This window comes from Lytechinus variegatus, chromosome 2 (genome assembly GCF_018143015.1).
Source record: "Lytechinus variegatus isolate NC3 chromosome 2, Lvar_3.0, whole genome shotgun sequence".
Taxonomy (NCBI): Eukaryota; Metazoa; Echinodermata; class Echinoidea; order Temnopleuroida; family Toxopneustidae; genus Lytechinus; species Lytechinus variegatus.
Genome location: NC_054741.1, coordinates 49640992 through 49664944, shown reverse-complemented (window position 1 = coordinate 49664944; position 23953 = coordinate 49640992). Strand labels below are relative to the sequence as shown.

The following is a 23953-nucleotide window of genomic DNA, read 5'->3' as shown; positions in this document are numbered from 1 at the left end:
CGCATGATCATTTTTCACTAACTTTTCAAAAGTAAGTGGTGCTCACTCAAGCGGAAATATTTTCGACAGTTATATCGTCATTTGCTTAAATGGATTTGTACCAGTGTTAAAATGTGGAAAAATATTCAGGATATTACAAAAGTATAATTTTACAGGATTTTTTCTTAGTGTAAACTTTTTTTTGATACACACCGCATAGGCGATTCAAGATTGAGCTGGTCCAGAGCCCGGCTGTATGATATCGGAATGATATCCACCAAGAATGATCCTGCAAACTCGCTTCTGCACATCAGACTGGCGAGCAGTAATATGGATGAAGACCAAATAATAGGTGATGCATACTCTGATACTGGCATCAGGGGCGGATCCAGCCTTCGCCAATAGGGGGGCCCGGAGTCTTTCTTTCCCCATTCCTTTCCCTTTTTTCTTTCTTTCCCCCTTTTTTGCTCCGCCAACTTAGGGGGGGGGAGCGGGCACTCTCGATTTGGATCCACCTATACCCCCTCTTGGGGGTAGTGGTGCAGGACCCATTTTTTTTTGGGGGGGGGGGCGTCGGGGGTGGAGGTGGGACGAGCTATCAGCAAGAGTTCCATATGCATCATGCACCCCCACTATAAATGAAAAATGAAATAATAATCAGTGTCATGGGTGCATCCCGGGGGTGCATGTGTAAAAAATAAACGTGTACCTCTTTCAATTCTGAGTTCAAACAATAGGTTCAAATGATCGATGTCGTTGACTGTACTGTTCATCCGGGCATTTTCTTTTGATGACGTCAGCATACCCGTTGTGAATTTCCATCATTTCTATAGTAAAGATCGAGCTAATTCATAAAGTAAGCTGAAATTGAAAAATAAATATGCCTCGTCGACGATTTGTTCGACTCCGATATCGTGCAGAAGATGTTGGGTGTAAGTTTCTATTGTTTAAATTACATTTTACCTTTTCAATGCAATTGAAATCGTTTGTTTTGTGGAGATGTGTTATGCGGTTCTGCGAGAGTTTGTATGCACAAACCGCATTGCAAGCCGTATAGCAAGTATGTAGTTCCTGTAATAGCGTAATGTGTGTACGTACGTGTACTGTACGTGTAGCGTAGTGGTCGTCGAAGTGCAAAATTTGCACAATAAAATTATCGGCGGAGTGATATATTTTCTCCATTTACTAAAGCTATTTTGCGCTCCGTGTTTGAAATCCAATGTATCATATCGAAGGTTATTATGTGAAGCCTTATTTGGTACCAAAATCGAAAGGATTTGGCTAAAATCCGTGAAGTTTTAGGGAGACAAAGTTATGGAATTTTGCAATCTTCATCATCATTCATGGAATATTGAATTCCGTTTTAGGCCTCATAACTTGCATTGATACACACACTCACACACACAAATTGGGCTGAGCGAGATGAAGCGCCAGGCTAGCCGATCGTCCGGCGGGGCTATTCCAGTCAGTCGGCAAGCCCTGAAAAAGTAGCTTCTTTTATCCAAGTGATATTCATGACTATAGGGTTTTTGCATAGTTAATGAGCTTGGTGCGAACCAAAACACCTCTTTTTATTCTGCCATTGCTGCTCTAAATATTAACCAAATTTCATGTTTTTGGTATCTTTGTAAAGAAGAAGAATCATTCTTTCAGGTCATGTGTTTGGAATTCTTTAAAAAATGTTGTAGTATAGGGAAAACTTTTGATATAAAACATGAAACAAAATGATTGTTTTCATGCAACAAATGTTGTTGTTTTCACACTTGATTTCTGTTTGAGTACAAATGATTTTCAGATCATAATAAAGCTGAAGATCTACGCTTTAATATGATACAATTTGTATAAGAAGATGTATCTTAGATGGGTCAGCAGCCAGCTTTTCATAGGCCAAGTACATTTAGCAGCTCAAAAACAAGGATACTGCACTCTGATTGGTCACAGAGACCACACACCCAGGCAAATTCCAATGTTCCCCACACTGGGCCTCTGCAAGGTCACACTCATGTGGTAATCTCTTCAAATAACCCGCGCCTGTTGTTGTGAAAACATTATTCAGCCAATCAGAACTCTGGATTTTATGTTACTCAGAAATTTTAGAAATCTCGTCTTGCATCTTGATGGAAAAAGCTGGCTGCTGACCCATCTAAAAGATGCCACATATCAAGAATGGCATTGTAAGAAAGTATAGAGTTTGAGCTTTCTGATGATATAAATAATGTTGGTACCGAAAACACAAAATGTTGCACAATTTGCAAGTTTAAACAGAGGAAGAAATTTCTGTTTGATCCATCTTTTCTCGTAAAAAAATCACTTATTTATCAAAATATTTTATTCAAAAGAAATAACCAATATGAAAGAGTAACATTTACTCTTCCCAATGGTACAAAAATAATCAATTTTACTCCAGGAAAAAGTGGTTAAATTCTTTGAGAAAGAAAGTCTCACAATTCACGAGATTTTGCAGGGACATGAATTCAGCCACGAGAGGACTTGGATAAATCTGGCCCATTTGCTCATTAACACAGGGGCTTGCCGACTGACTGATTCACTATGACTATGCAAGCCCTGTGGCTGTGGTCGAGTCTATAAACAGATCCAGGTCAAGTCTCTAGTCTAGACTAGTCTAGTCATGGTCAGGGCGCTTGGACTGAAACCACTTTGAGGGACAGACCCTTGACATATTTGTAATATGTATCAATTCAGATCAGCACTAAACAGACATTTGAGAAATATCTGTAAGACTACTAGGCCTATTCACACTTTTCACACAAAAAAATATGAAAATTAATTTTTGCTGCTGGCGTGCTGCATCTAGGCATAGCTAGCCAGGCCTATAATATATATATATTTCTTTACACAGACAGTGCAAACTGCAGTGGCTTAATTGAGCACCCAAATCTAAATTGAAAATTTATTTTAGGCCTGGCTTAAAGGTGCTTAATTTTTTTGTACTGAAAATTTTCACAAATTCATCAAAAGCATGCACAAAATCCTACTGCACTGGGTGTCACTTGAAAATACAGAAGCGCCCAAATTACGAGCTTGGTTTTCGCTCCCTCACTTTCTTAGTCTTATTTGAAAATGTGTGAAACTTCAGGCATATTGTATACACATACATTTATAAACATGTACATGTAGTTTATTAATCTAAGAGCATCTACAATGTGTCTAAAAAAAGACCACTTTTGAAATGGCCGCTAAATAAATAATATGTGATCATGGGGTAAGAGAACTATATATATGGAAAGCAAAAATAGTAAACTTTATGGCCCGAATTCACAAAGGAGGTTTAAACCCCGAGGGGGTTTAAACCCCCTCTCTGTTTCACGAACGATGGTTTCTTTAGTCCATGGTTTAAAATTAAACCATGGTTTAAACCATGGTTTAATTTTAGTCCACGGTTCTGAGCATGCTCAGTAAGAGCGTATGTTGTCTGCTACGTCTTTGCTGACCACGGCAAACAGGGTTCGAAAATCCAGAGTCTGGGGTATAAAATACCGAAATTTGCAATCTCAGTCGATTACATGAAATGAAAGTACATTAAAAACGTATTCATTGTTTGATGAGTCGAATTGTATTGTACATCCGCTATTTTTATATACATCACAAAATGCAATAAAAATGAAAATTTGTCTCAACCATTGCGGTCGTCTGCGCGTCGACGATAATCTCATGTCGGTCCCATCCGTAAACATCGATGTCATGTTTTTAATCATTGAATAAATTTAATTCGGCTGAAAAGAAAATGACAACAAACAGATGTAATATAAAGATTACCCGATGAAACTTGAAGTATGAATATAATTACTTCATCAGTTTCAAGATTAAGTAGTATCTTATCAGATCGCTTTCTCTTAATACTTGCCTTTTTGGTGTTAAGCGGCATTTAATATGAAAATAAGCTGTTGATTTTGCATGTCTACGATCTCGATCGCTAAGTTTAGTTGAGGCTGAGCTGAGAGTTAACAACGCGCATGCCCGTACAGTCGTCCGGCAACCAATATTCGAAAAATATATGGGTCTTCTAATGCTTTTTCAGTATAAAAACAACAATCATAACAAAGATTGTCGATCAGCTGTTCTTACGTCATAATCGAAATTGCGAAACGACCTTTGAATCCAGTTCCATCTCCAAAAATATCAAAAAAATTAAATTCAAATGTAAATTCTAGAAAGAACACGCCCCAAAATTTTCTGAAGTAAACTCCTCCAATTTGCTTATTTTCCTTTCTTAAAATTGAGACCGCCCTGATTTATTCCCTAAATCTTGACTTTATTTTGTTAATGGTAATCAAAAGTGCATCCTATAACTCTAGCACGCATAAAAAATAAATATTTGTGGATCACTGGAACATTGGCTGAAATCCCTACTCAAAATAGTTTAGTTCTTTTATGATGGTGAAAAATACAAGGTCATTCAAAATCGAAATAAAACATATATTTGGGACGAGATGACCCGACTTTTGGAAAGATAACCTTTTTGGGGGTGGGGTAGTTGTAGCTAGAATTAGAAGTTTATTTTATTCCCCCCCCCAAAAAAAAATAGAGGTTTATCATACATATTTCCTGAATATTTTTTTATCAAAATAAATTATATCAATTTCTATTTCTCATTTCAATTTGAAACTTTTCTCAATAGTTACACAATATTGAAGTGAAAGTGATGAAGTGTTCTCTCTCGTTCTCATAATCTTTCTCTTGTTACCGCTCATTTTCTTTCTATATCTCTCTCACACACCAGCGTACCTACGGGAGGCAGACTGCCCCCCCCCCTGACGAGTCACAACCCATGCAAGGGACCTATCCCTGCCCCCCCCCCCGACGAGAACTTTTTTTTTTGCTTGTCCATTTTTTTCTGGTACGAAATCCTTGTGATTGAAGACCCCTTTTTGTCATTTTTTTTGCGGACGATTTTGCCCCCCCCCCCTGTGGAAAATCCTAGGTACGCTACTGCACACACATTCACCATCCTACTACCTTTTTCTCTCTGTCACCCCCTCCCCTTGCTCTTTCAAAAATGCATCAACAGAAAACCTGTAATAAGAAGCATCTTACATCAAAGCAGTTTAAATATTTTAAAGTTAGCTATTTTTTTATTTCAATATTTCAAGGCGGTGTACATAGAGAAATCATGAAAATTTCAATATACAAGCATATAACTATTTCCTGTCTTAATGATTGTACAACAAAATACCTTGGCAAAAAAATATAATGGAAATATTTTCAAATGTCAAATTCATTAGAGTGGACATTCGATAGGCATATAATATTCTCAGTACATGTACATATAATGTATTAATCCAATGAACAATGTTTCTCCCCCCCCAAAAAAAAAAAAAAAAAAAAAAAAAATATATATATATATATATACATTGCAGGTCATGTATAGATCAAGTTCCAATAACACCTAGCAAAGCCAGTGCATCTACTTTGACTTCACTCCCTTCACGCTTATTTTTTGTAACTGTGTTGACATTAATTAAAAATAGATTTTGTTTTTTGAAGTGATTTTTTTTATTAATTTAATTCTCCAATTAATTCATTTTCATACATACAAAATTCTTTTAATAAGTTAGTGTAGATCATTTATGCATTTAATTTTGTTGAAAATCTATATAAATATAAAGCATTCCCAGAATTAAACTATCATCTTTATTTCCCTCAACCATGGAATACGGCAACTTCAAATCCAGCACTGCCTCAAGTTACACCACCCAAACAACCAAGTGCATCTACTCTGATTTCGTTTTCCCATTCTGGGTGAATATTTCTCACAATATATCTGACATCCCCCCATAATATATATAAGGGGGTACTTATAACAAAAGTGCAGAATACAATTTTCCTACTAGTGAAAATCCTTTGAAGCAAGCACTATAAAATTGCATTCTTAATCCTTATTGTAATACATGATTAGAAAATACTCTTGCATATAAGAATTTTAAATAAAACCTAATCAAACATCCTGTCCCCCCCCTCCACTTCAAATCCATCATTGACTGAAAGACATATCTCAATAAATCAACCGTGTAAAGAACATTTATCTTTTAAATATTTTATGAAACAAAAATATGTTTGATAATCTATTGAAATAAACAGTTCTTAAATTAGGAAATGCATCCTCACAAAATGAAAGGTCATTCTTCTTTTTTATGCTTGTTGCAATTAATACACAAATAATGATTGCAAATGTGAAAACTCCATGTCCAGTTGAAGCTTTTTTGAATAAAAACTATCTCACATAGTGGACCTCTCAAAATACTTCCCAAATCATAATATAATTACATTATCAAGAGTATTCATCACTTTCCTTGAAACAAAATAATAAAACCCTCCCAACTGAGATGAATGTGACACATTGTTGATATTTATAAATCTGCAAAAGAACAGAAGTTCATCTATTTATTTCACAACAAGGACAAATTCTACAAATTCATTTGTCTGAGGTATCAAGGAAACATTCCCAGACTGCTGGAATTTCTTCGAAATCGCATTCCTCTTCAAGGTAATTTAGTATCATTAAAATTACCATGCCTTTTTTTCCCTTTTCCATTGACCCTTTCTGCCAGAATATTTTTTGGCCAGACTCATATATCAGAAGTAGTTGAAATAGATGTTAAATACTGTAGCAAATTAAACATGATCCCCAAATGAAGTACAAGTACATGTACATGTAATTACAAGATCAATTGGATGCACAATACACTGGTACACACAAAATAATCTGAATATACTACAGATATGTAGTAAGGTATTTAGAGGTGAAGAGGGATTTATAAAACTGAACTGGGAGGGTGAATCATTTGAAGTATGAAAAGGGCTTCAATATATGTGTGTTACCAGATTCAAGCAATTCAATGAACTGTGCACTGAATATTGTATACTTCTGAAAAGAATGCATTGCATTGTTGTCTGTTTTTAAAGAAATTTTTATAATTAAGTCTTTAATGTTTTCAAAAATTCAATTTATGGTTCCGAGAACAATCAGAAAACACAATGTACATTGGTGTCAGAAGCTGAACCTATCAAGTAGAGAGTTACCAGTACGTTAAACAACATACATCTTTGACAACATGATTTATAGTATGTGTTTTACAACTGTACTGTTACTATATGTTATGTACTTAAATGCATTTCAATATTGAATTTTAACCCTGCAGCAATACCACAAACCTTTGTTCTGCAAAATGGAATTTGAATTACCCATCTCAAGGAAAAAAGAATCATCTGTCAGAAGAGTTTGAGCTGGTAGAAGTGCATGCCATTAGAATTGAAGTTCAATGGAAGAAACATGGTCTCGACTTTATAAAGAGTACAAGATGAGAGTGAAAGAACATGATATGAGATTGAAAAGCATGAAATGAGATTGAAAGACACGATATGAGCTTGAAGGAGCACAAACTACGAATGGACGTTTTGAATAAAGAAAGAGAGGTTGCTGAAGCTAAGCTGCAGGAATCACAGGGTTATAATAATCAATTTATTAACAAATAAAGAAGTAAAGTATTCTTCATAAATTTGAATGAACTCTGTGTTTCTATGTTCTTAATGCTTTTGCCATTGTTATAGGCATTCCTCTCCACATGAAGTTGGAAGGGGTATATAAGAAGCATATGGCCCAATCCCCCCCCCCCCCCCGGCTCTTGATGTAGACATGTGTCCCATCAATTGCACCTTTCACTCCTGGAAATCTAACAGTTAGATAGAACTGTCTCCGAGTTGCTTCAACTTCTTCTCTTGTAGGAATCTTCATGTATTGCCTCTTCCTTCTTGCTTTAGCTTCTGACACATTGATGACTGCTATATTGCTGCCTCACCACCATGCATCTTTTAAAATGATCCTGTAAAATAAAAACAAACCATATGGTTGATGGGTGAGGTGATTGTTTTGAGGTAATTTAAAACATTTCATTGAAGCACATACAGATGATAAACAATGAATATTCATCTTGTACAAATATCATACAATTTTCTCCAATATATTTTAACAAGTGGAACGCCTTTGGCAGTCTCGCCATCATTATGCGATTCAATATAGCAGCATTGCTGACTTTCAAAAACAACTATTGAATAATTTTTTGCCCAATGCTTTAATGACTTTTTACCTTGAAGTTTTGCACATCTTTTGATTGAAGTTAAAAAAAATAATTGGGTTGTACAGTACCCGAACAATGTACCATCAATTTTTAATTTCAGCCAAGTCGTCACTAGTGAATTATATTTGTGACATAAATTGAGGAAACAGAATTGAAATTAATAGAGAAGTGACACAGAAGCATTTTTTCTGATATATGAATAAATTTTGCATAAATTAACACAAATAATTTTCTAGTCAAAATTTCAAGTCTGTGTGGAAATTTGGCGACCCTCATGTACATGTAGCTCTACCAGACGGATGAAAAAAAAATCAAAATTGGTCTACAAATACAGAAGCATTTTTTGTGATTATGAATTTCGCATAAATTAGCATGAATAAATTTTGCATAAATTAGCATAATTTTATACTCAAAATTTCAAAATTTTGTGTACAAGTTTGGTGAACCTCATGAAGCTCTACCACGGGTTAATGGCAAAATTTATAACTCTAACCTGACATAACAGTTGTAAAAGCAGAGCTTCACTACTGCTGTGGTAGTTTTGGAATTTTTATATTATGCAATTCATAGGTACTTGACTGTTGCTGAAATGATACTCTTATTTATGTGCTCCTTCTCTGATTTCTAGATATTGTTATGTCATCAGCTTTATCTGGAGTCCTAAAATTATAGAAACAATCTCAGTCATTTAGATTTAACAGTGCCAAGAAACATTCAATAATAGTTTATGAAAAATTAAATTACTTACCCACTGCATAAAAATGGAGAGTTGTCAACACCTGCAAATAAACAGGAAGTTGATCTATCCTCTGAGCTGTGTGTCCCTCTTCATTTCGGCTTCCAGCATATTGGTGACGGTTTCTTTTGACAGTCGATACTGATCTCGAGATGGCCCATCCTTGTACGATTTCGATGGATTTTTAGCATCATGTAGCCCACAATGTCTTGGGAAAGGTAGCTGTATGCAGAAGAGTTGAATATTATTTTTAATTCTTTTATTTTGTGATCTTTATAATCATTCCAAACTGTACATGTGCATGTAGATTTGATCTGCCAACATAATTACTACAATCTTAATTTACTTCCAGAGATTAACAAAAACTACATTCAAGCCATTTCATTTCTTCAGTCTAAATATTTCATGTTCGATATCTTAAATCATTTCAATAATACTTTTAAACAAATCAAAACAATGTAAATCAAATTAATAATCATAGTCATACCTCTTAGTAATTTAAAGCTGTGAAGAAGATGGAGATAATCCATAGAGACCTACACTGTATGGTACCTCTGATGCCGATGTAATTCTGTGAAACAGTGGTCAAATAAAAAAAAAAAAAATTTATTTAAATATTCATTGGTTTATCACTTTTTAAATGCAAATCTCACAGTAAACACTGTGAATGATAAATAAATAAAAAAAATATTGTAATAATTTGTTTGAAACTGGAATATGCCTTTCAAAATTAGGCCTAGGCCTAACGACTTAACTTAATTTTTTTTTGGTGGGGGGGGCTCTACTTTCTCTATTTGCAAGTGAAAAGACCAAATTTTGAGTAATCAACTCTTTAATATTCCTACAGCCTCAAAAATTGGCCTGTGCCGAAAGCAAAAAGGTAGGTCTCGATCTACAAATGTATATTTTGAATTTGAAATGCAATTTACTTATTTAGGCTTTTTAGTAGGCCTACGAAGTTTAGTCAAGGCAAATTCAAAATCAAATTGAAAAAAAAAATCTTTCTGACTCTGAGTTTCTCCTCTTAAAATGCACCAAATAGTACAAAAATTATGTAGATTTAGATATTTCATTTTCATCTTGACATTGACAAATTAAGATATAGATGGCATAATAATATAAATATCCTCGTGAAGCTCATAAAAGTAAGCCCGGCCGGCCCGCGGCTGAGCACCTTCAACTCGTTCAACAACACAGCGACAAAATATCCCAACACTTACATGCACGGATGGGACTGTGGCAATACACACGCGACGATAAAGTGCATCGTCTGGACTTGTCAATATCAAAACCTCGTTCGCAATCATGAAAAACAACACTACCAATTTCATATAACTGCTTAAAACGTATCAATATATTCCAGAGAAGGAAAGCGGGAATTTTTTTTACGAATTCAAAGAAGAATACTTACGAATTTCTAATCAAGAAGACCACTTGTCAGGTCCAGGACCGCAAGAAAAATTTTCTTTGCTTCACGGATTTTTCACAAACTCCTCAAGTGCGCATGCTCATAAAATTAAACCATGGTTTAAACCACATCTAAGAGCAGACTAAAAAATATGACGTTTCATGACGTTTTATGACGCATTTAAACCCCCTCGGGGTTTAAACCTCTTTTGTGAAACGCAAATGAAAAACCCAGCTCGGGGTTTAAACCAGGAGGGGGTTTAAACCACCAAAAACCAGGAGCTAGGTTTTTCGTGAATTCGGGCCATTATGACACCAAAACTTCAATTCATTGACTCATGAAATTTGCTGAAGGAACCACAACTGGTCTCAACTGATCACTAATTTAGCACAACACCCTAATTACATTTGCAAGTCCCAAAGGACTCACCTTTAAACTCCTGCCCACCCAAGCGAAGCCTTGTCTCAAGAAGAGAGAAGGTGGGAGGGGGGGGGGGCTAAATGTTCTGTTGACCTTTGTCCCATCAACCATCTTCACTCACTTCACCCCTATTCTCCTGATTCCCATGAATACACTGCTGAGATTCACATGAAAAAAAAATGCACTCAAAATTGCAATTCATGTTCACTCATGCATTCAATTTCAATTCATGAAATTTGCTCAAACAACCAAAATTGATCATGAATAATCATTAATTTATCACAACACTATCAACTTTGCAAGTTCCTAGGGACTCACCTCTCAGAAAATGAAAGAAATTGGAAGTGTAATTCCTGCCCAGCCTAATTTTCATACTCTTTGTTTAAGTGGATAGTGCTCAAGTATGGATAATTTGCCAAATTATTTTTGGTTTCATTTAAAAATTGACCTTATTGGCTTTCATAGGTCTTTTCCAAAAAGGTGACAGGGCAATTCCACAGGTTGGTGGACATGAGCTTAAAAATTAAAATTAATACTTCAAGTCCTTCATACATGATAGTTTCAGGAACAAGAAATAAGTTTATTTTCATATGTATACTTTGGAAAAAAAAGGTCAAAAGTTGTGTCTTCCATTGTGTACCAAAATACAAGAAAAAGAGTGAAAAATGAAATATGCCTTATTAACATTTTATTATTGCAACAACATACCACTTTATATATTTCTGAAGTTTAGAAGAGTCAAATTTCTTAAATACACAACCGCTTTTCAAGTATTTAAATTTGTAGTACTCATTCAAAAATGAATATTGCAACCTGCTCAGGTGATGTAACATGAATAACCAAAAAAAAGGACTTTGTTTTCTGAGAGAAAAATTCTTCACAATTGGTGGGATTTTAAATTCTTCCTTCAAACAATCTTTGACACAGTGATGACTATCAAAATCATTAAAAAGTACAATTTTTTTATAAAAATGATGAAGAAAAACTAACGTGAGTAACTTTGTAACGTGAGTAACCATCATGTAATGTGAGTAACCAGTAAAAATTATTCAGTTCGGTAACATTGTCTCATTTTTCTGTGGGATGTCAAGTTTTAAGTGTCATGGTGAGTTGAGAAGTTATTTTTGATTAATTAAAAGGAAAATGAGGGTACATCTCTTTGATGCGACTTTTTGTTCATCAAAATATCAGTGGTCATACAATCACACAAAAAATTGAATATTAGTAGAAGTATTCACAATGCGAGAGTGCATTAGTAAGACTTGGTTTTGATTAACCAAACTTTAAAGAGTGTTCGAACAACACATTGAATGCCCTTATCTGTAACCCTATCTAGGCCGGGGTATTTTGGGAGTTGATATGGCCCAGGGGGGGAAGGGGGGGGCTCCCAGGCCCCCCTTGAGATCTCGGCCATTGGCCGCACAATCACGCCGAAAATTTGCGTGCAGGTTGTCTTGGACATAATCTACAATACTATACAGTAATTTATTTCATGCAAATTGGTATTAAGCGATTATGCTAATTTATGCACAATTAGTAAGCGATATCATACTTTTCCCTCCTCCCTAATAAAGCTCCAATTGTTCAAATTTTTGGTATAAAATCTCTTTTTGATGTTCCTAGCAATGAATTTTACACACATTATTGAATTTTTAATGACATGTGTGTTGTTAACCATACATGGACAAAATGTAACGTGAGTAACCGTAACGTGAGTAACCATATTATCTGCACCCCAAGTAAAAACCATGTGTTCTTTATTTTTTTGATTATATACAAAGTTTGTCTCCCTAATATACTTCTTTGAAATGGATATAATCAACTTTCATAAAAGCCTTGTATGAGGAGACTTTTCACTTATGTCGACTTTTCATTTTATGCATGTCCAAATCATGTAACGTGAGTAACTGACACATTCCAAAGATTTGCCAGGAGCATAATAGAATTTCCCAAGTTTTGTTTTTATACAAAGGATAGTCAGACTGTGTACTTTGTTGTGATAAGGAGATGTTTAGTTCCTATCAATAATAATGGAGTTACAGCTCCAAGTATGAGTCAAGGTGTCTCCAAATGTAACGTGAGTAACCGTGGAATAGCCCTGACATATTTTTTGTTTGGCAGCCATTTCAAAAGTGTATAGTTTTTTTTTAGATGCACTGTATATCAATTTTCAAATTTAAAACAGCAACATGAATCATTGAAAACTTACAAAACACAGAACACAAACATGATCAGCTGTGCACTGTTCACTGTCTTTGACTCTAAAGAGACTGGGCTATTACAACGCTTAAAAAGACGAGTGGAGGGGGCTGATTCAGCTGTCAATCACGGCTGTCAATTGCATGATTGTGAAGAAAATTGGTACTTGTGTTACCCATGACATAATCTACAAAACTATAAAATCACATTCTGCAAAAAATCTCATTGCTAATGCTAATAAATTATGCTAATTAAGTAAAGTCAAAAGTTTGCTGTAATTAAATAATGCCTCAAAAATGTTAATTTTTGGTATTAACAGACTCCTTATAGAAATCTGATCAAATGTACTTTAAAGAATTTCAACATCACACTATTTTTTTTATACATTTCATTGTTTTCTATATTTCTAATGTATTTCTCTGTTTTTTTATTGTTTTTGTCAATGGAAATTGTCAGGGATTTTATTTTGACCAAACATGATAATGATATCCCCCAATCAGTTATATCGGGAGGAGAGACGGCATCATAGTGATTCAGTTCGCCTTTCGCTTCCCAGGCACAGGTGACGCCAAACAAATAATGATAATAATAATAACATTTATGAATTTTGGCTAAAAACACTTTGCATTGGATTTGTGCACAAATTCATGTTTTTGAGCAATTTTGGGTCTGCATGCACTTATGAAATGTTGCGTGATATCGGAACTGCACAATTTTGATATTAAAAGACTTGAAAGTAAAGTCAGCGACCAACGGGGTAAAAAGAAATCAGCCCCCCCCAGCCTTCTTAGGGTTAATTTTCCCGCTTTCACAGCTTTAGTGTACAGTTTAAACTATGTACATGTAGGCTTCCAATGAGAGAGCAATTTTAAAGATGTTTCAAAACTCAATCGTGTTCAATGTCGCATTCACGATGCTGAAGGTCATAAAATCTGAGCTATATAATCGCATAGAAGTACAAGCGCATCTTTTTCGAAATTTAAATTTTCCTCTGAATCATGATTTGAAAGACGTTTACTTTTACGACTGAGAAAGGAGGACATGAAACACACCCTTTGTTTTTCGATATATGCATTATGTATATCGTGTTTTCAATCATCATGTTGCCGTTTAAATTTGTAAACCGAATAAAAAAATGCAAGAAATTTTTTATTCGAAAATCTATATATTCACTATTTTTTTTTTATAGTAGTAAATGCTGAGGAAGATGCTCCTGTCCCAGCTGTGGTCGCACCTCCCAAAAGCCCAGGCAATGGACCATACAAGTGTGAAATTGTCCAATGTGCTAAGGAGTTTGCTCGGTGGAAAGACTTGAAACGGCACCAACGGAGCCACCAGTATGACAAGCTGCACAGATGTGATAAATGCCCCATGTCCTTCAATGTTGAATACAACCTAACCCTTCACAAGGCTACTCATGATGTGGAGAACTTGGAGTGTCCAGAATGCAAGAAGAAGTTCAGCCGTGTGGCAAGTCTCAAGTCACATATCATGCTTCATGCCAAAGAAGAAGTTCTTATCTGTCCAGAGTGTGGGGATGAATTTGGCCTCCAGGTAATGCACATTAGATATATATTAACAGTTTAGAAAAAGAGTATTGGTTGTTATATTCTGACTTCACATAGGGATTAGGAAGTGTCTGGTATTGGGCTTGCTTAAAGGTCAAGTCCACCCCAGAAAACTGTTGATTTGAATAAAAATAGAAAAATAAAACTAGCATGATGCTGAAAATTTCATAAAAATCGGATGTAAAATAAGAAAGCCATGACATTTTAAAATATTTTCTTATTTTTCACAAAACAGTTATATGCGCAAATCAGTGATATTCAAACGAGAGAATCAATGACGTCCCTCACTCACTACTTCTTTTGTTTTTTATTGTTTGCATTATACAATATTTCCATTTTTACAGATTTGACAATTAAGGACCAACATGACTGTACCATAAAATTTCAAACAATGGTAATTACACATGTTTAGGGCAAAATAATGACAAATGACAATGAGATTATGTAATATTTCATGTAATGAAATACAAAAAGGATAGTTAGTGATGTCATCAGTTCCCTCATTTGCATACCGACAGGGATGTGCATATTGTGAAATTAAGTGAAACTTTAAAATGTCAGAACTTTATTAAGTTATATGCAATTTTGATGAAATTGTCAGTATAATGCTACTTTGCTCTTTTTGTTCAAATCAACTTTTTGTTGGGATGGACTTCATTTAAAGAATTTGGAAAGCAAGGGGGGGGAGCAGTACTTAGCAACTTGGATCTATTACCAGTTGGTCACATGTACACAACACTGGTGCTATGATTTTCAACTTGTTATGCAGCTGTTTGACTTCTGATGTTTATCTTTGAATTTGAACAGAGATCTCTAGATGAACACCTTCAAGAGCATGCTAATGAATCCAATGAACCTAAGGAACACACATGCAAGATATGCGGAGAGAAGTTCCCTATGCATTACATACTCAAAGAACACATGAGGCAGAAACACAAACCCAAGTTTAGGTATGTAGGCTTTTAGATGTGTGCAAATATTGTGCATATTGATTGAAGATTTAGAGGCCGTTAAGATATTCATGGGTATTCTTAGTTACTTTCTATGTTATATCATAGAACATAAATCACAATCACTCGCAAATCATCCGCAACAAACTTTTTTGCATGGACTTCGCAGGCAACTGCGTGTGCTGTCATTGCGGGCGATCAGCAGGCAATTGCATCTGTAATTTTTCCACTTTATTAGGAAGATTGATGCTAGCATCACTTGGAAAGAAAAAAAAAACAAGTACCACAAATAAGAACTGTATTATTGAATATTATTGACCTAGTATTATACATGGCTGTAAATGGCTATTGTTTTGAACAGTGCCCTAGGAAAATTTAATCGTTCATGTTTTCCTTTCACTCAAATCTTATTTTTTGGTATCATAAATTCATAATGTATACTTTATTTTTAATTTATGTTTTAACATAGAAACAGTCAAATGGATAATTTTTGTGTTCTTTTCCCCCCTCCATTATGGATACAGATCAGCGGTTATGAACACAAAGTTTGTGAGACGCAACCCAGATAGATCAAAATTCCATCATGGCTGTACTTATTGTGGCAAATCTTTTAATAAACCTAGTCAGCTGGAGCGTCATATTCGTATTCATACAGGTGAGTTTTTTTTCTGTTTTTTTGTGGGGGGGGGGGGAGGTTATAAAAGTTTTGGTCAGTAGTGTTGACAACACTGATTATAAGCATATTGATGTGGAAGAGGAGCCTGAATTATTTTGATAAACAAACTGTTTTTATATTTGTATAAAAAAGTAGTGAGGAAAATAAAGAGTGAAGGTTAGAAATGTGAATCATATTAAAGATTAACTGTGGTACTGGTAACAATAGAAAATAAAATGTTCACAGAATTGAGCAAAACTTACACAGGGTTATATTTAAGAAGAAAAAAAAGGGATATCTGCCTGACAATTTTTCAGGAAAATATGTATTTACAGAGTATTGAGCAAATGCAGATCAGAAAATATTACTCTCCATTTCAAGTAAGCCTGAATTATTTTAATTAAACTTTGTCATATTTAATAGACATTTTGGCGTGATATAGCACTTTAGGATAGCTACAAAACATTTCCTATACAAATTAGATTTCTATGCTAGAACTTAAACACTTTCACCTTCACAATCTTAATGGGAAAGAAACCATAGTAATAATAATAATAATAGGTCCATTTATATAGCGCAGCTACTATGTGCATATACTCTACTGCGCTTTGATAATTGGTATCATATTATTACCCCGGCTGTAGCTGAGCCGCCATATTAATAGTATACATATATGCGTTTGTATATTGAAATGAATAAATTATATGTGCTTTCTGGTATTAAAAGTTGACAAGTTAACATGTGATTGTCTTTATTGTCAACTTATTTGATTCCGTGACTAAAATGAACTTACTGAAAGGTCTAGTTTGTCTGCAAAGGTCGTGTCAATATCTTTCAGTCTTTAATTTGCATTTATGCTATTGCTTATTTACAGGTGAAAAGCCATACAAGTGCCCGCAGTGTGATAAAGCATTTAACCAAAATGGAGCTCTGCAAGTACACTTGACAAAGCACACCGGAACCAAACCACATTCATGTGAATTCTGTGGTCAGAAATTTGCTCAGCGTGGGAACTTGAGGGCTCATATTGTAAGGGTCCACGAGATTAACAGCGAGTTGGAGCAGAGGTACGAGTGTCCACAGTGCTGCTGTAACTTTCGCAAAATGAGCAGCTTGAATGCTCATATCAGTCGCTTTCACAACAGCGATGAGGCTTCAAGTCCATTGCTCTCACTCAAGGCAGCACTTTCAGCTATCCAGGAAGGAGCAGATTGGTTAGACAGTAGTGTGGATATTCCAGCATTAGCTGGCGCCCTTGAGCAACTGATCAATATGGTAGAGGAGAATGCTGGAGAAGGGGATCCATTGGACAGGATTCAGGAGATCATATCTGGTAATACTATCAATACAGACATCTTACAACAGGCACTGGACAATAGTGGTGTAACAAGCAATGTGGTTGAAGGACAGACTGAAACTCCTGCTCCTACTGTCTCTAACACTCCTGTGGCTCCAGCTGCTCCAGATCTACCCGCTGATTTACCTCCTGCTCCTGCCACAGCACCAACGGTATCAACAGAGGCCACTGTAGCACCAGCTAATAACCAGCTTAACCAGTTATTCTCCTTTGTCGCAGATATTCTTCAGAGGCGAGTGATGGTAAAGAGAAGTGCTCCTACTGGAATACGGCTCCATACCTGCAATTACTGTCCGAAGACCTTCAAGAAACCCAGTGACCTTGTGCGTCATGTCCGCATTCACACAAATGAGAAACCTTACAGTTGTACCCAGTGTGATAAGACATTCACTGTCAAGAGTACCTTGATGAGCCACATGAAGACACATGCAGGGGTCAAGGAATATAAGTGCAATGTTTGTTTTAAAATGTTTGCAACACACGGGAGTCTGAAAATCCACCTGAGGTTGCATACAGGAGCGAAACCATTTGATTGCCAACACTGTGATAGGAAGTTTAGAACAACTGGACAACGCAAAGTGCACATGCTGTCCCACTTCAAGGAAAATAGTGAAAAGAAAAGTAGATCAGCCCAGGCCCGCGCAAAGAAACTCCCAGACCTTGACCTGCCAGACATACCACTCCAAGAACCTATATTGATAACAGATACTGGTTTGATTCAGCAGCCACCGAGAAATAGCAATATGTTCAATAATTATCTATCAGATGGGCTGCCGCAAAATACTACTTCCGATAGGCCTTATCAATGTTCATTCTGCCAAAAGTGTTTCAAGAAATCCAGCCATTTGAAGCAGCATGTCCGGTCACATACTGGAGAAAGACCTTACCAGTGTATGACGTGTATGCGATCATTCATATCTTCAGGAGTTTTAAAAGCTCATGAGAGAACACATATTGGTGTAAAGTCCTATAAATGTCTTATTTGTGATTGTCTGTTTACTACCAATGGCAGCTTGAAACGTCATATGTCAACTCACACAGATGTACGCCCGTTTATGTGCCCATATTGTCAAAAGACATTCAAGACCTCTGTCAATTGTAAGAAACACATGAAGATGCATAAGCGGGAATTAGCTCTTCAGGCCAAGCAACAGGAGAATATAGACCAGGATTCAAACCATGTTCAAGAGATTCAATCTATTGCAGAGCAAGCAAGCAACCTAGCTGAGCATTTGGCAATAGAACAGGCATCAAACTCCATTCTTGCTTTGGCACAAGGTCAGCTTACTGTTGGTCAAGATGGACTCCATGCAGCAAATGCTCTTAATGAAACAAGTCTTGCTTCTCAAGCTTTAGCACAGCAAAACCTTGCCCAGAGTAACTTGCTAGCCGAAGGATTGACCCCTGAAGCTCTTGCTCAGTCTAGCCTAGCTCAGAATTATGTAAATGCCTTCAATCAGCAAACATTGGAAAGTCTTACTAATAGTCAAGGTGATATCACTGCTGAAAGTCAGATTAGTCTCCAAACACAACAAATTCAACAACAGTTGGAGGCAATTACAGGACAATCTGCTTCCTTGTTCTCTCAGACAGCAAATATCCAGCCGGTCCAAGAGGAACTGCCTCCACCGCCACCACCTCCGCCAGAAGCCAACCGCTTGCCTGCCAATAATCCGTCATCTATGTTTGGGTCTAATGAAGGAGAAAAGAAGATGTATCCTTGCCACATGTGCGAAAAGAGTTTCAAGAAATCCAGTCATTTAAAACAGCATATTCGTTCACATACAGGAGAAAAGCCTTGTAAATGCGATACTTGTGGCAGGTCTTTTGTTTCTGCCAGTACACTGAGAAATCATTATAGAACTCATACAGGTATCAAGAGCTTCAAATGCAACATTTGTAACACTTCATTTACAACCAATGGCTCCCTTGTAAGACACATGAATATCCATACTGATCAGCGACCCCACTCTTGCCAGCAGTGTGGAGAGGCATTCCGTAAACAACTGGACCTGAAGAGGCACTTGAAAGACCATGCAACAGAGAGCGATGATGGCGAGCAACTTGAAGATGGCAAACGTCCAAGGAACGTAATCAGGTTTAACGAAGAAGAGGCTCAGCAGATTGCAAAGAAACCCCTGGCCAGAAATGCATCCACATCTGAGCGAATACTAGTCCAAATGGTGAATGATAAGAATCGTGTCAGTGAGGTCTTATCCAAGGAAGATGTTATCAAAAGGAGACCACTGTTCGCTAATAAATGCTCTCATTGTTCCAAGTCTTTCAAAAAGCCCTGTGATCTTGTTAGACATGAAAGAACACATACTGGGGAGAAGCCATTTAAATGCACAGAATGCGACCGTTCTTTTGCTGTGAAGTCAACGCTAGTGTGTCACTTAAGAACCCATAAAGGTGGAAAGCAGGAGACATGCCACATATGTAAAACAACATTTGCAACTGTTGGGAGCTTGAAGGTTCACATGCGGCTACATACTGGTGCCAAACCATTTAAATGTCCACACTGTGATGAACAATTCAGGACTTCTGGTTCTCGAAAGCAACATATTGAAAATCACTTCAAGCCGGCAACAGCAAGGAAACGTAAGGCTTCACAGAAAGTTGCCACTAACAAGGAGAATTCAATTGTGGAACAGGTGATAGTTGAGACGACTCATGCAGAAGTTGTACAGCAAGGATCCGAAGATATTCAGGTTACCCATGTGCCAGTTCCAGTTGCTTCTGATCAGCCTGTGTTGCAAACGATCCCAGCACACCAACTTAATATAGGTAACCAGCCTCAGACCGTCGCAATGAGCAATGCAGAAAACGGGTCTGAAAATTCAGCAACTGTTTTGACTGGTTTGGAGTTACAGCTAACGGGAACAAACTTGGGTCAAAATGTTCAAATTCAAGGGTTGGATGCAAACAACATTACTGTCCAAATTGATCCAACACTCCTTCAGCAAATTCAGCAGCTGCAGCAGCACAATGCCATCACACTGCAGACTGGAGATCTTAATTTAGGACAGGCTAGTTTGCAACTTTCCCAGCCAGATCTTTCAAGTCTAATTGGTAACCAGGAAGTCAATTTATCTCAGAACATACATGGCACTATTGACCCTCAGACTGGACTCCTTGTACAGATGGAACCATCAGCTTTACAGCAGGTTCCACATATGATAAGGATTGATACTGGTGTACCTAATCAACAGCAAACCATCCATGTTCAGACAACATCTGCTCCAAACACCAGCCATGATCAAGCACAAGTAGTTGTCCAAAATTCAGGTATTCAGAACATCATCCCATCCCTCCAGAACCAATCCTTTATTCCAAGTTCCTCAGGAATGGCAACGCAAGTTGTGGCTCCCCCAAATACAGTGGCCCCATTCCTGCAAGGTTCCGATGTTCAGATGAATATTCCAGATAGCCTTGCTCAGAACGTTTCTCATGATGAGCCGGTCATGACCAATAAATTGTACACCATCCATACAAGTGAAAGAGGTACACATTTGGTGCAGACGGACACACCTACTTCACAGCCAGATATGTCCAACCTTGGTCAGTCATTCCAACTCTCGTTATCAGGAGACCAGCTGTCATTACAACCCAATATCCTACTCCAACAACCAAACATTCAGAACCCTGTAGAATATACACCAACATCCAGCATTGCTCATTCCCAAGATCAAATAACAATATCAAGTGAGGGACTCGGAGAGTCAGACTCGGCAGGGACAGTTACCGTGAACGTGGTTGATTTCGCTAATCTAGCGTCGCATGAGAATGTTGAAACAACTGCGACTACTTCAGATGCTGTTCCTGTGCAAGAAGAGGAGGAAAGTGGGGAAGAGGATGATGATGATGGAGATGATGATGAAGAGGAGATGGAAGAGGATAGTGAAGAAGAGATTTATGTGACAGAAGGAAACATTCAAAATAAAGAGTCTTTGGTAGGAGGTCATCATGTATTGAGAGAAAAGCCAACCATGTCTGCCAAGGATGCTGCAGCCGCTATTGGATCTCTCTATCCTTGTTCAGTTGATGGTTGCAATGAGGCAAGTCTATATATTCAGATTTGAGGAAATCTCTTTTTTTCCCCTTCTTATATTGAGTACATTGGGCATTCAGGATCTTTTGATGCAGCTATGTTTGATAAACAATCAATCCATTAGGACATCAATCAGTCAACAGTATTTTTTTTGAAATATTATACGTGTTATATTTATTCAGCACATAATGATATTACATTACAATTCAGAAAAATAAATAATGCATGATAGATTAAATTAAACGCTGAAATTGTTGATTTGATATCTGTAGCAATAAGCATTCTTCTCCATTTCCAGTGGTTATAAACAGAGTGATCGGATATTAATATTTGATTTTGCACATTGTGCAAGTATATGATATTTCATGACCAATCTATGCAATCTGCTGCTATGTCCATTAATAGCAATAGTATACAAATGCTTAATTCATCTCTCGATTTTGAAAAGTTGCATGTTTATGTCAAAGAGGAAATGTGATTTCCATTTAAAATTTATGTATTTTCCAGAACCGTTAAACATTCTCGTTGAAAGCTTGTTACTATTTACTACCTGCATTTGACTGAATGATTTTTTTTAAAAATCTTCCAACAGCTCTTCACTAAAATGCAACAGCTCAGCCAACACCAACAGCAAAAGCACAAGTCTTTGCGGCCTCATTCCTGTAAGGTCTGTGGCAAGTCTTTCAAACGTCCAGGTCACCTGAGAGATCACATGACCACTCATGATTCCGAACGGAAAAAGAAGAAGGAAGCCAAGAAGACGAGTAGCACCCATGCATGTAGCACGTGTGGAAAGGTATTTGGAAAGCCCAGTCAACTTGAGAGGCATCTCAGAACACATACAGGTTTGTGATAGCTGCTCTTTATTAGTGAAAATATCTCTTAACTATTTTGTTTTTTATTTTACATATTTTATGCAGATGTTATTACTTTTCTGGTTTTCCCTTGGTCAGCTTTGCTTATTTCCAGCTTATAAATCACCAGTGACAGCCTGTTATTGTAAAGACGGCCTTGACTAGTTGGATGTCCTGAGGCATCTATTTAGGTTGATTCGTGACAAAACAATGGAGCATAGAAACACTAAAAAGCCTAGTAAATTTCTCATCATGTATGGATCCAGTTTGAAGTGTCCATCACTTTGGTGCGACAAATGTTAAACTATTAGTGAAGAGAGTGTCTTTTTGCTTGTGATATTTGGTAACATGCTATTTCATCAGTCATTTCTGTTGTTTGTTTCAGGTGAGAAACCATACTCGTGTCCTGAATGTCACAAGTCCTTCAGTCAGAAGAATTCACTTCAGATTCACATGAACGTCCACACCAGAGAGCGTCCTTTCAAATGTCCATATTGTGATCAGTCCTTTTCCCAAAAAGGTGAGTGAAGATTTTTTCTCAACCGTAAACACTTAAACGAGTTCCTTCACTCATTTTATGTATCAGGGCATTTTAAGGATGCTTATTGCTTTTACTTTTGGCCTATTACTTTGTAATGAAGAAAATAATTTGATGATGATGATGGTGTTGAAGGTGAGGACGATGCTGATGATAATGGGCATCTTTAGTGCATCCTCCACCATACATGTTTTTTAATAATAGTGAATACGTTATTGATATTCTGTAATTTGCAATGGCACATAACAATTTAGTGATAGAGGCATACCTTAATGATATTCTTCAATTCATGATTTTTAACGAATTTTTATCTGCTTTCCTCTGTTGATACCCTATCTGCTAGTCGGTGTTATTGCCAGAGTAAATCCATTAAAACTGTAGATACGTTTGCCATTGGACAGTCTTTGATTTCAATTGATTATATTGATGATCATTATATGTTCATTATTCATAACTGAACCCAAAACAATCTTCTGGCAATTTTTCAATGGTAATTTCAAAATCTTTTGTTTTCTAAAGAGCCACTATATTGCTTATTCTTTTTCTTAAAGGTAATCTAAAGACCCACCTTATGAGAGCACACAAGCTGTCAACGGATGCTGTTATTCAGCTTGGTAATGCTGTTAGTGGGACAACCAACCAAGAAGACCTAGATATATTAAGACTCTTCTCGGCATAGTAGATGAGTCTCATAGACTCTCACCCAGTGGGAGACCATCCCAAGATATAGACAGATTCTTCTGAGTCAGTATAGTGTGATGTCATCGCATTGACTTTCAACAAGTGGGACACCAAACCAAAAAGACTTAAAGCCACCGCACACCTTATGACTGTTCGTGATCCGATTTTGGAATAAATCGCATTTTGCACATTTTCTGAAAATGTGAATAGAACATATCATTTTATTTGAGGTTAAAATTAATTGAAAAAATACTAATATAACCATTTTGAAAGGTTGCAAGCCTTTATTTTGGAGCAAAAGCCAAATTAGTTTCAAATCGTAGCCAATCGTACGATTGTTTGATGTCATTACGACTAGATTTTAACTCGCTTTTATTCTGAGGATGATAGCATAGGTAACATAGGTATTCTTACTATGATTTAGAACGTTACACAGTGAGATATTCCAAGTCTCAATATTA

General features: G+C 36.6%; 1 protein-coding gene and 1 long non-coding RNA gene across 3 annotated transcripts; one reads left to right on the top strand and one right to left on the bottom strand.

Moving 5' to 3' along the window:
• The first annotated feature begins 769 nt into the window (after positions 1-769).
• LOC121408258 (zinc finger protein 236-like) lies at positions 770-23699 on the top strand. Of its 2 annotated transcripts, none has more exons than XM_041599662.1 (8): positions 770-911; positions 14031-14392; positions 15214-15356; positions 15881-16011; positions 16886-21426; positions 22012-22264; positions 22659-22793; positions 23363-23699. In XM_041599662.1, the coding sequence occupies exons 1-8, from the start codon at positions 860-862 to the stop codon at positions 23488-23490; spliced, it is 5745 nt and encodes a 1914-aa protein (XP_041455596.1). In that variant the 5' UTR covers positions 770-859; the 3' UTR covers positions 23491-23699. The 2 variants fall into 2 exon arrangements, with proteins under 2 accessions (XP_041455596.1, XP_041455595.1); XM_041599661.1 differs by having other exon boundaries at positions 14028-14392.
• LOC121408259 lies at positions 5590-10517 on the bottom strand. Its single transcript, XR_005969024.1, has 4 exons — positions 10223-10517; positions 9299-9382; positions 8824-9033; positions 5590-7820 (listed from the first exon to the last, which is right to left on the bottom strand). It is a non-coding gene; the product is annotated as an uncharacterized LOC121408259 (long non-coding RNA).
• Positions 23700-23953: the final 254 nt, after the last annotated feature.

What these genes read in the sequence shown, in the direction of transcription:
- LOC121408258 (XM_041599661.1), top strand. Translation starts at nt 860, where the DNA reads ATGCCTCGTCGACGATTTGTTCGACTCCGATATCGTGCAGAAGATGTT. An exon ending in CAGTTGATGGTTGCAATGAG is followed by an intron (nt 21,427 to 22,011) that starts GCAAGTCTATAT and finishes ATCTTCCAACAG; the next exon opens with CTCTTCACTAAAATGCAACA. An exon ending in GCATCTCAGAACACATACAG is followed by an intron (nt 22,265 to 22,658) that starts GTTTGTGATAGC and finishes TGTTTGTTTCAG; the next exon opens with GTGAGAAACCATACTCGTGT.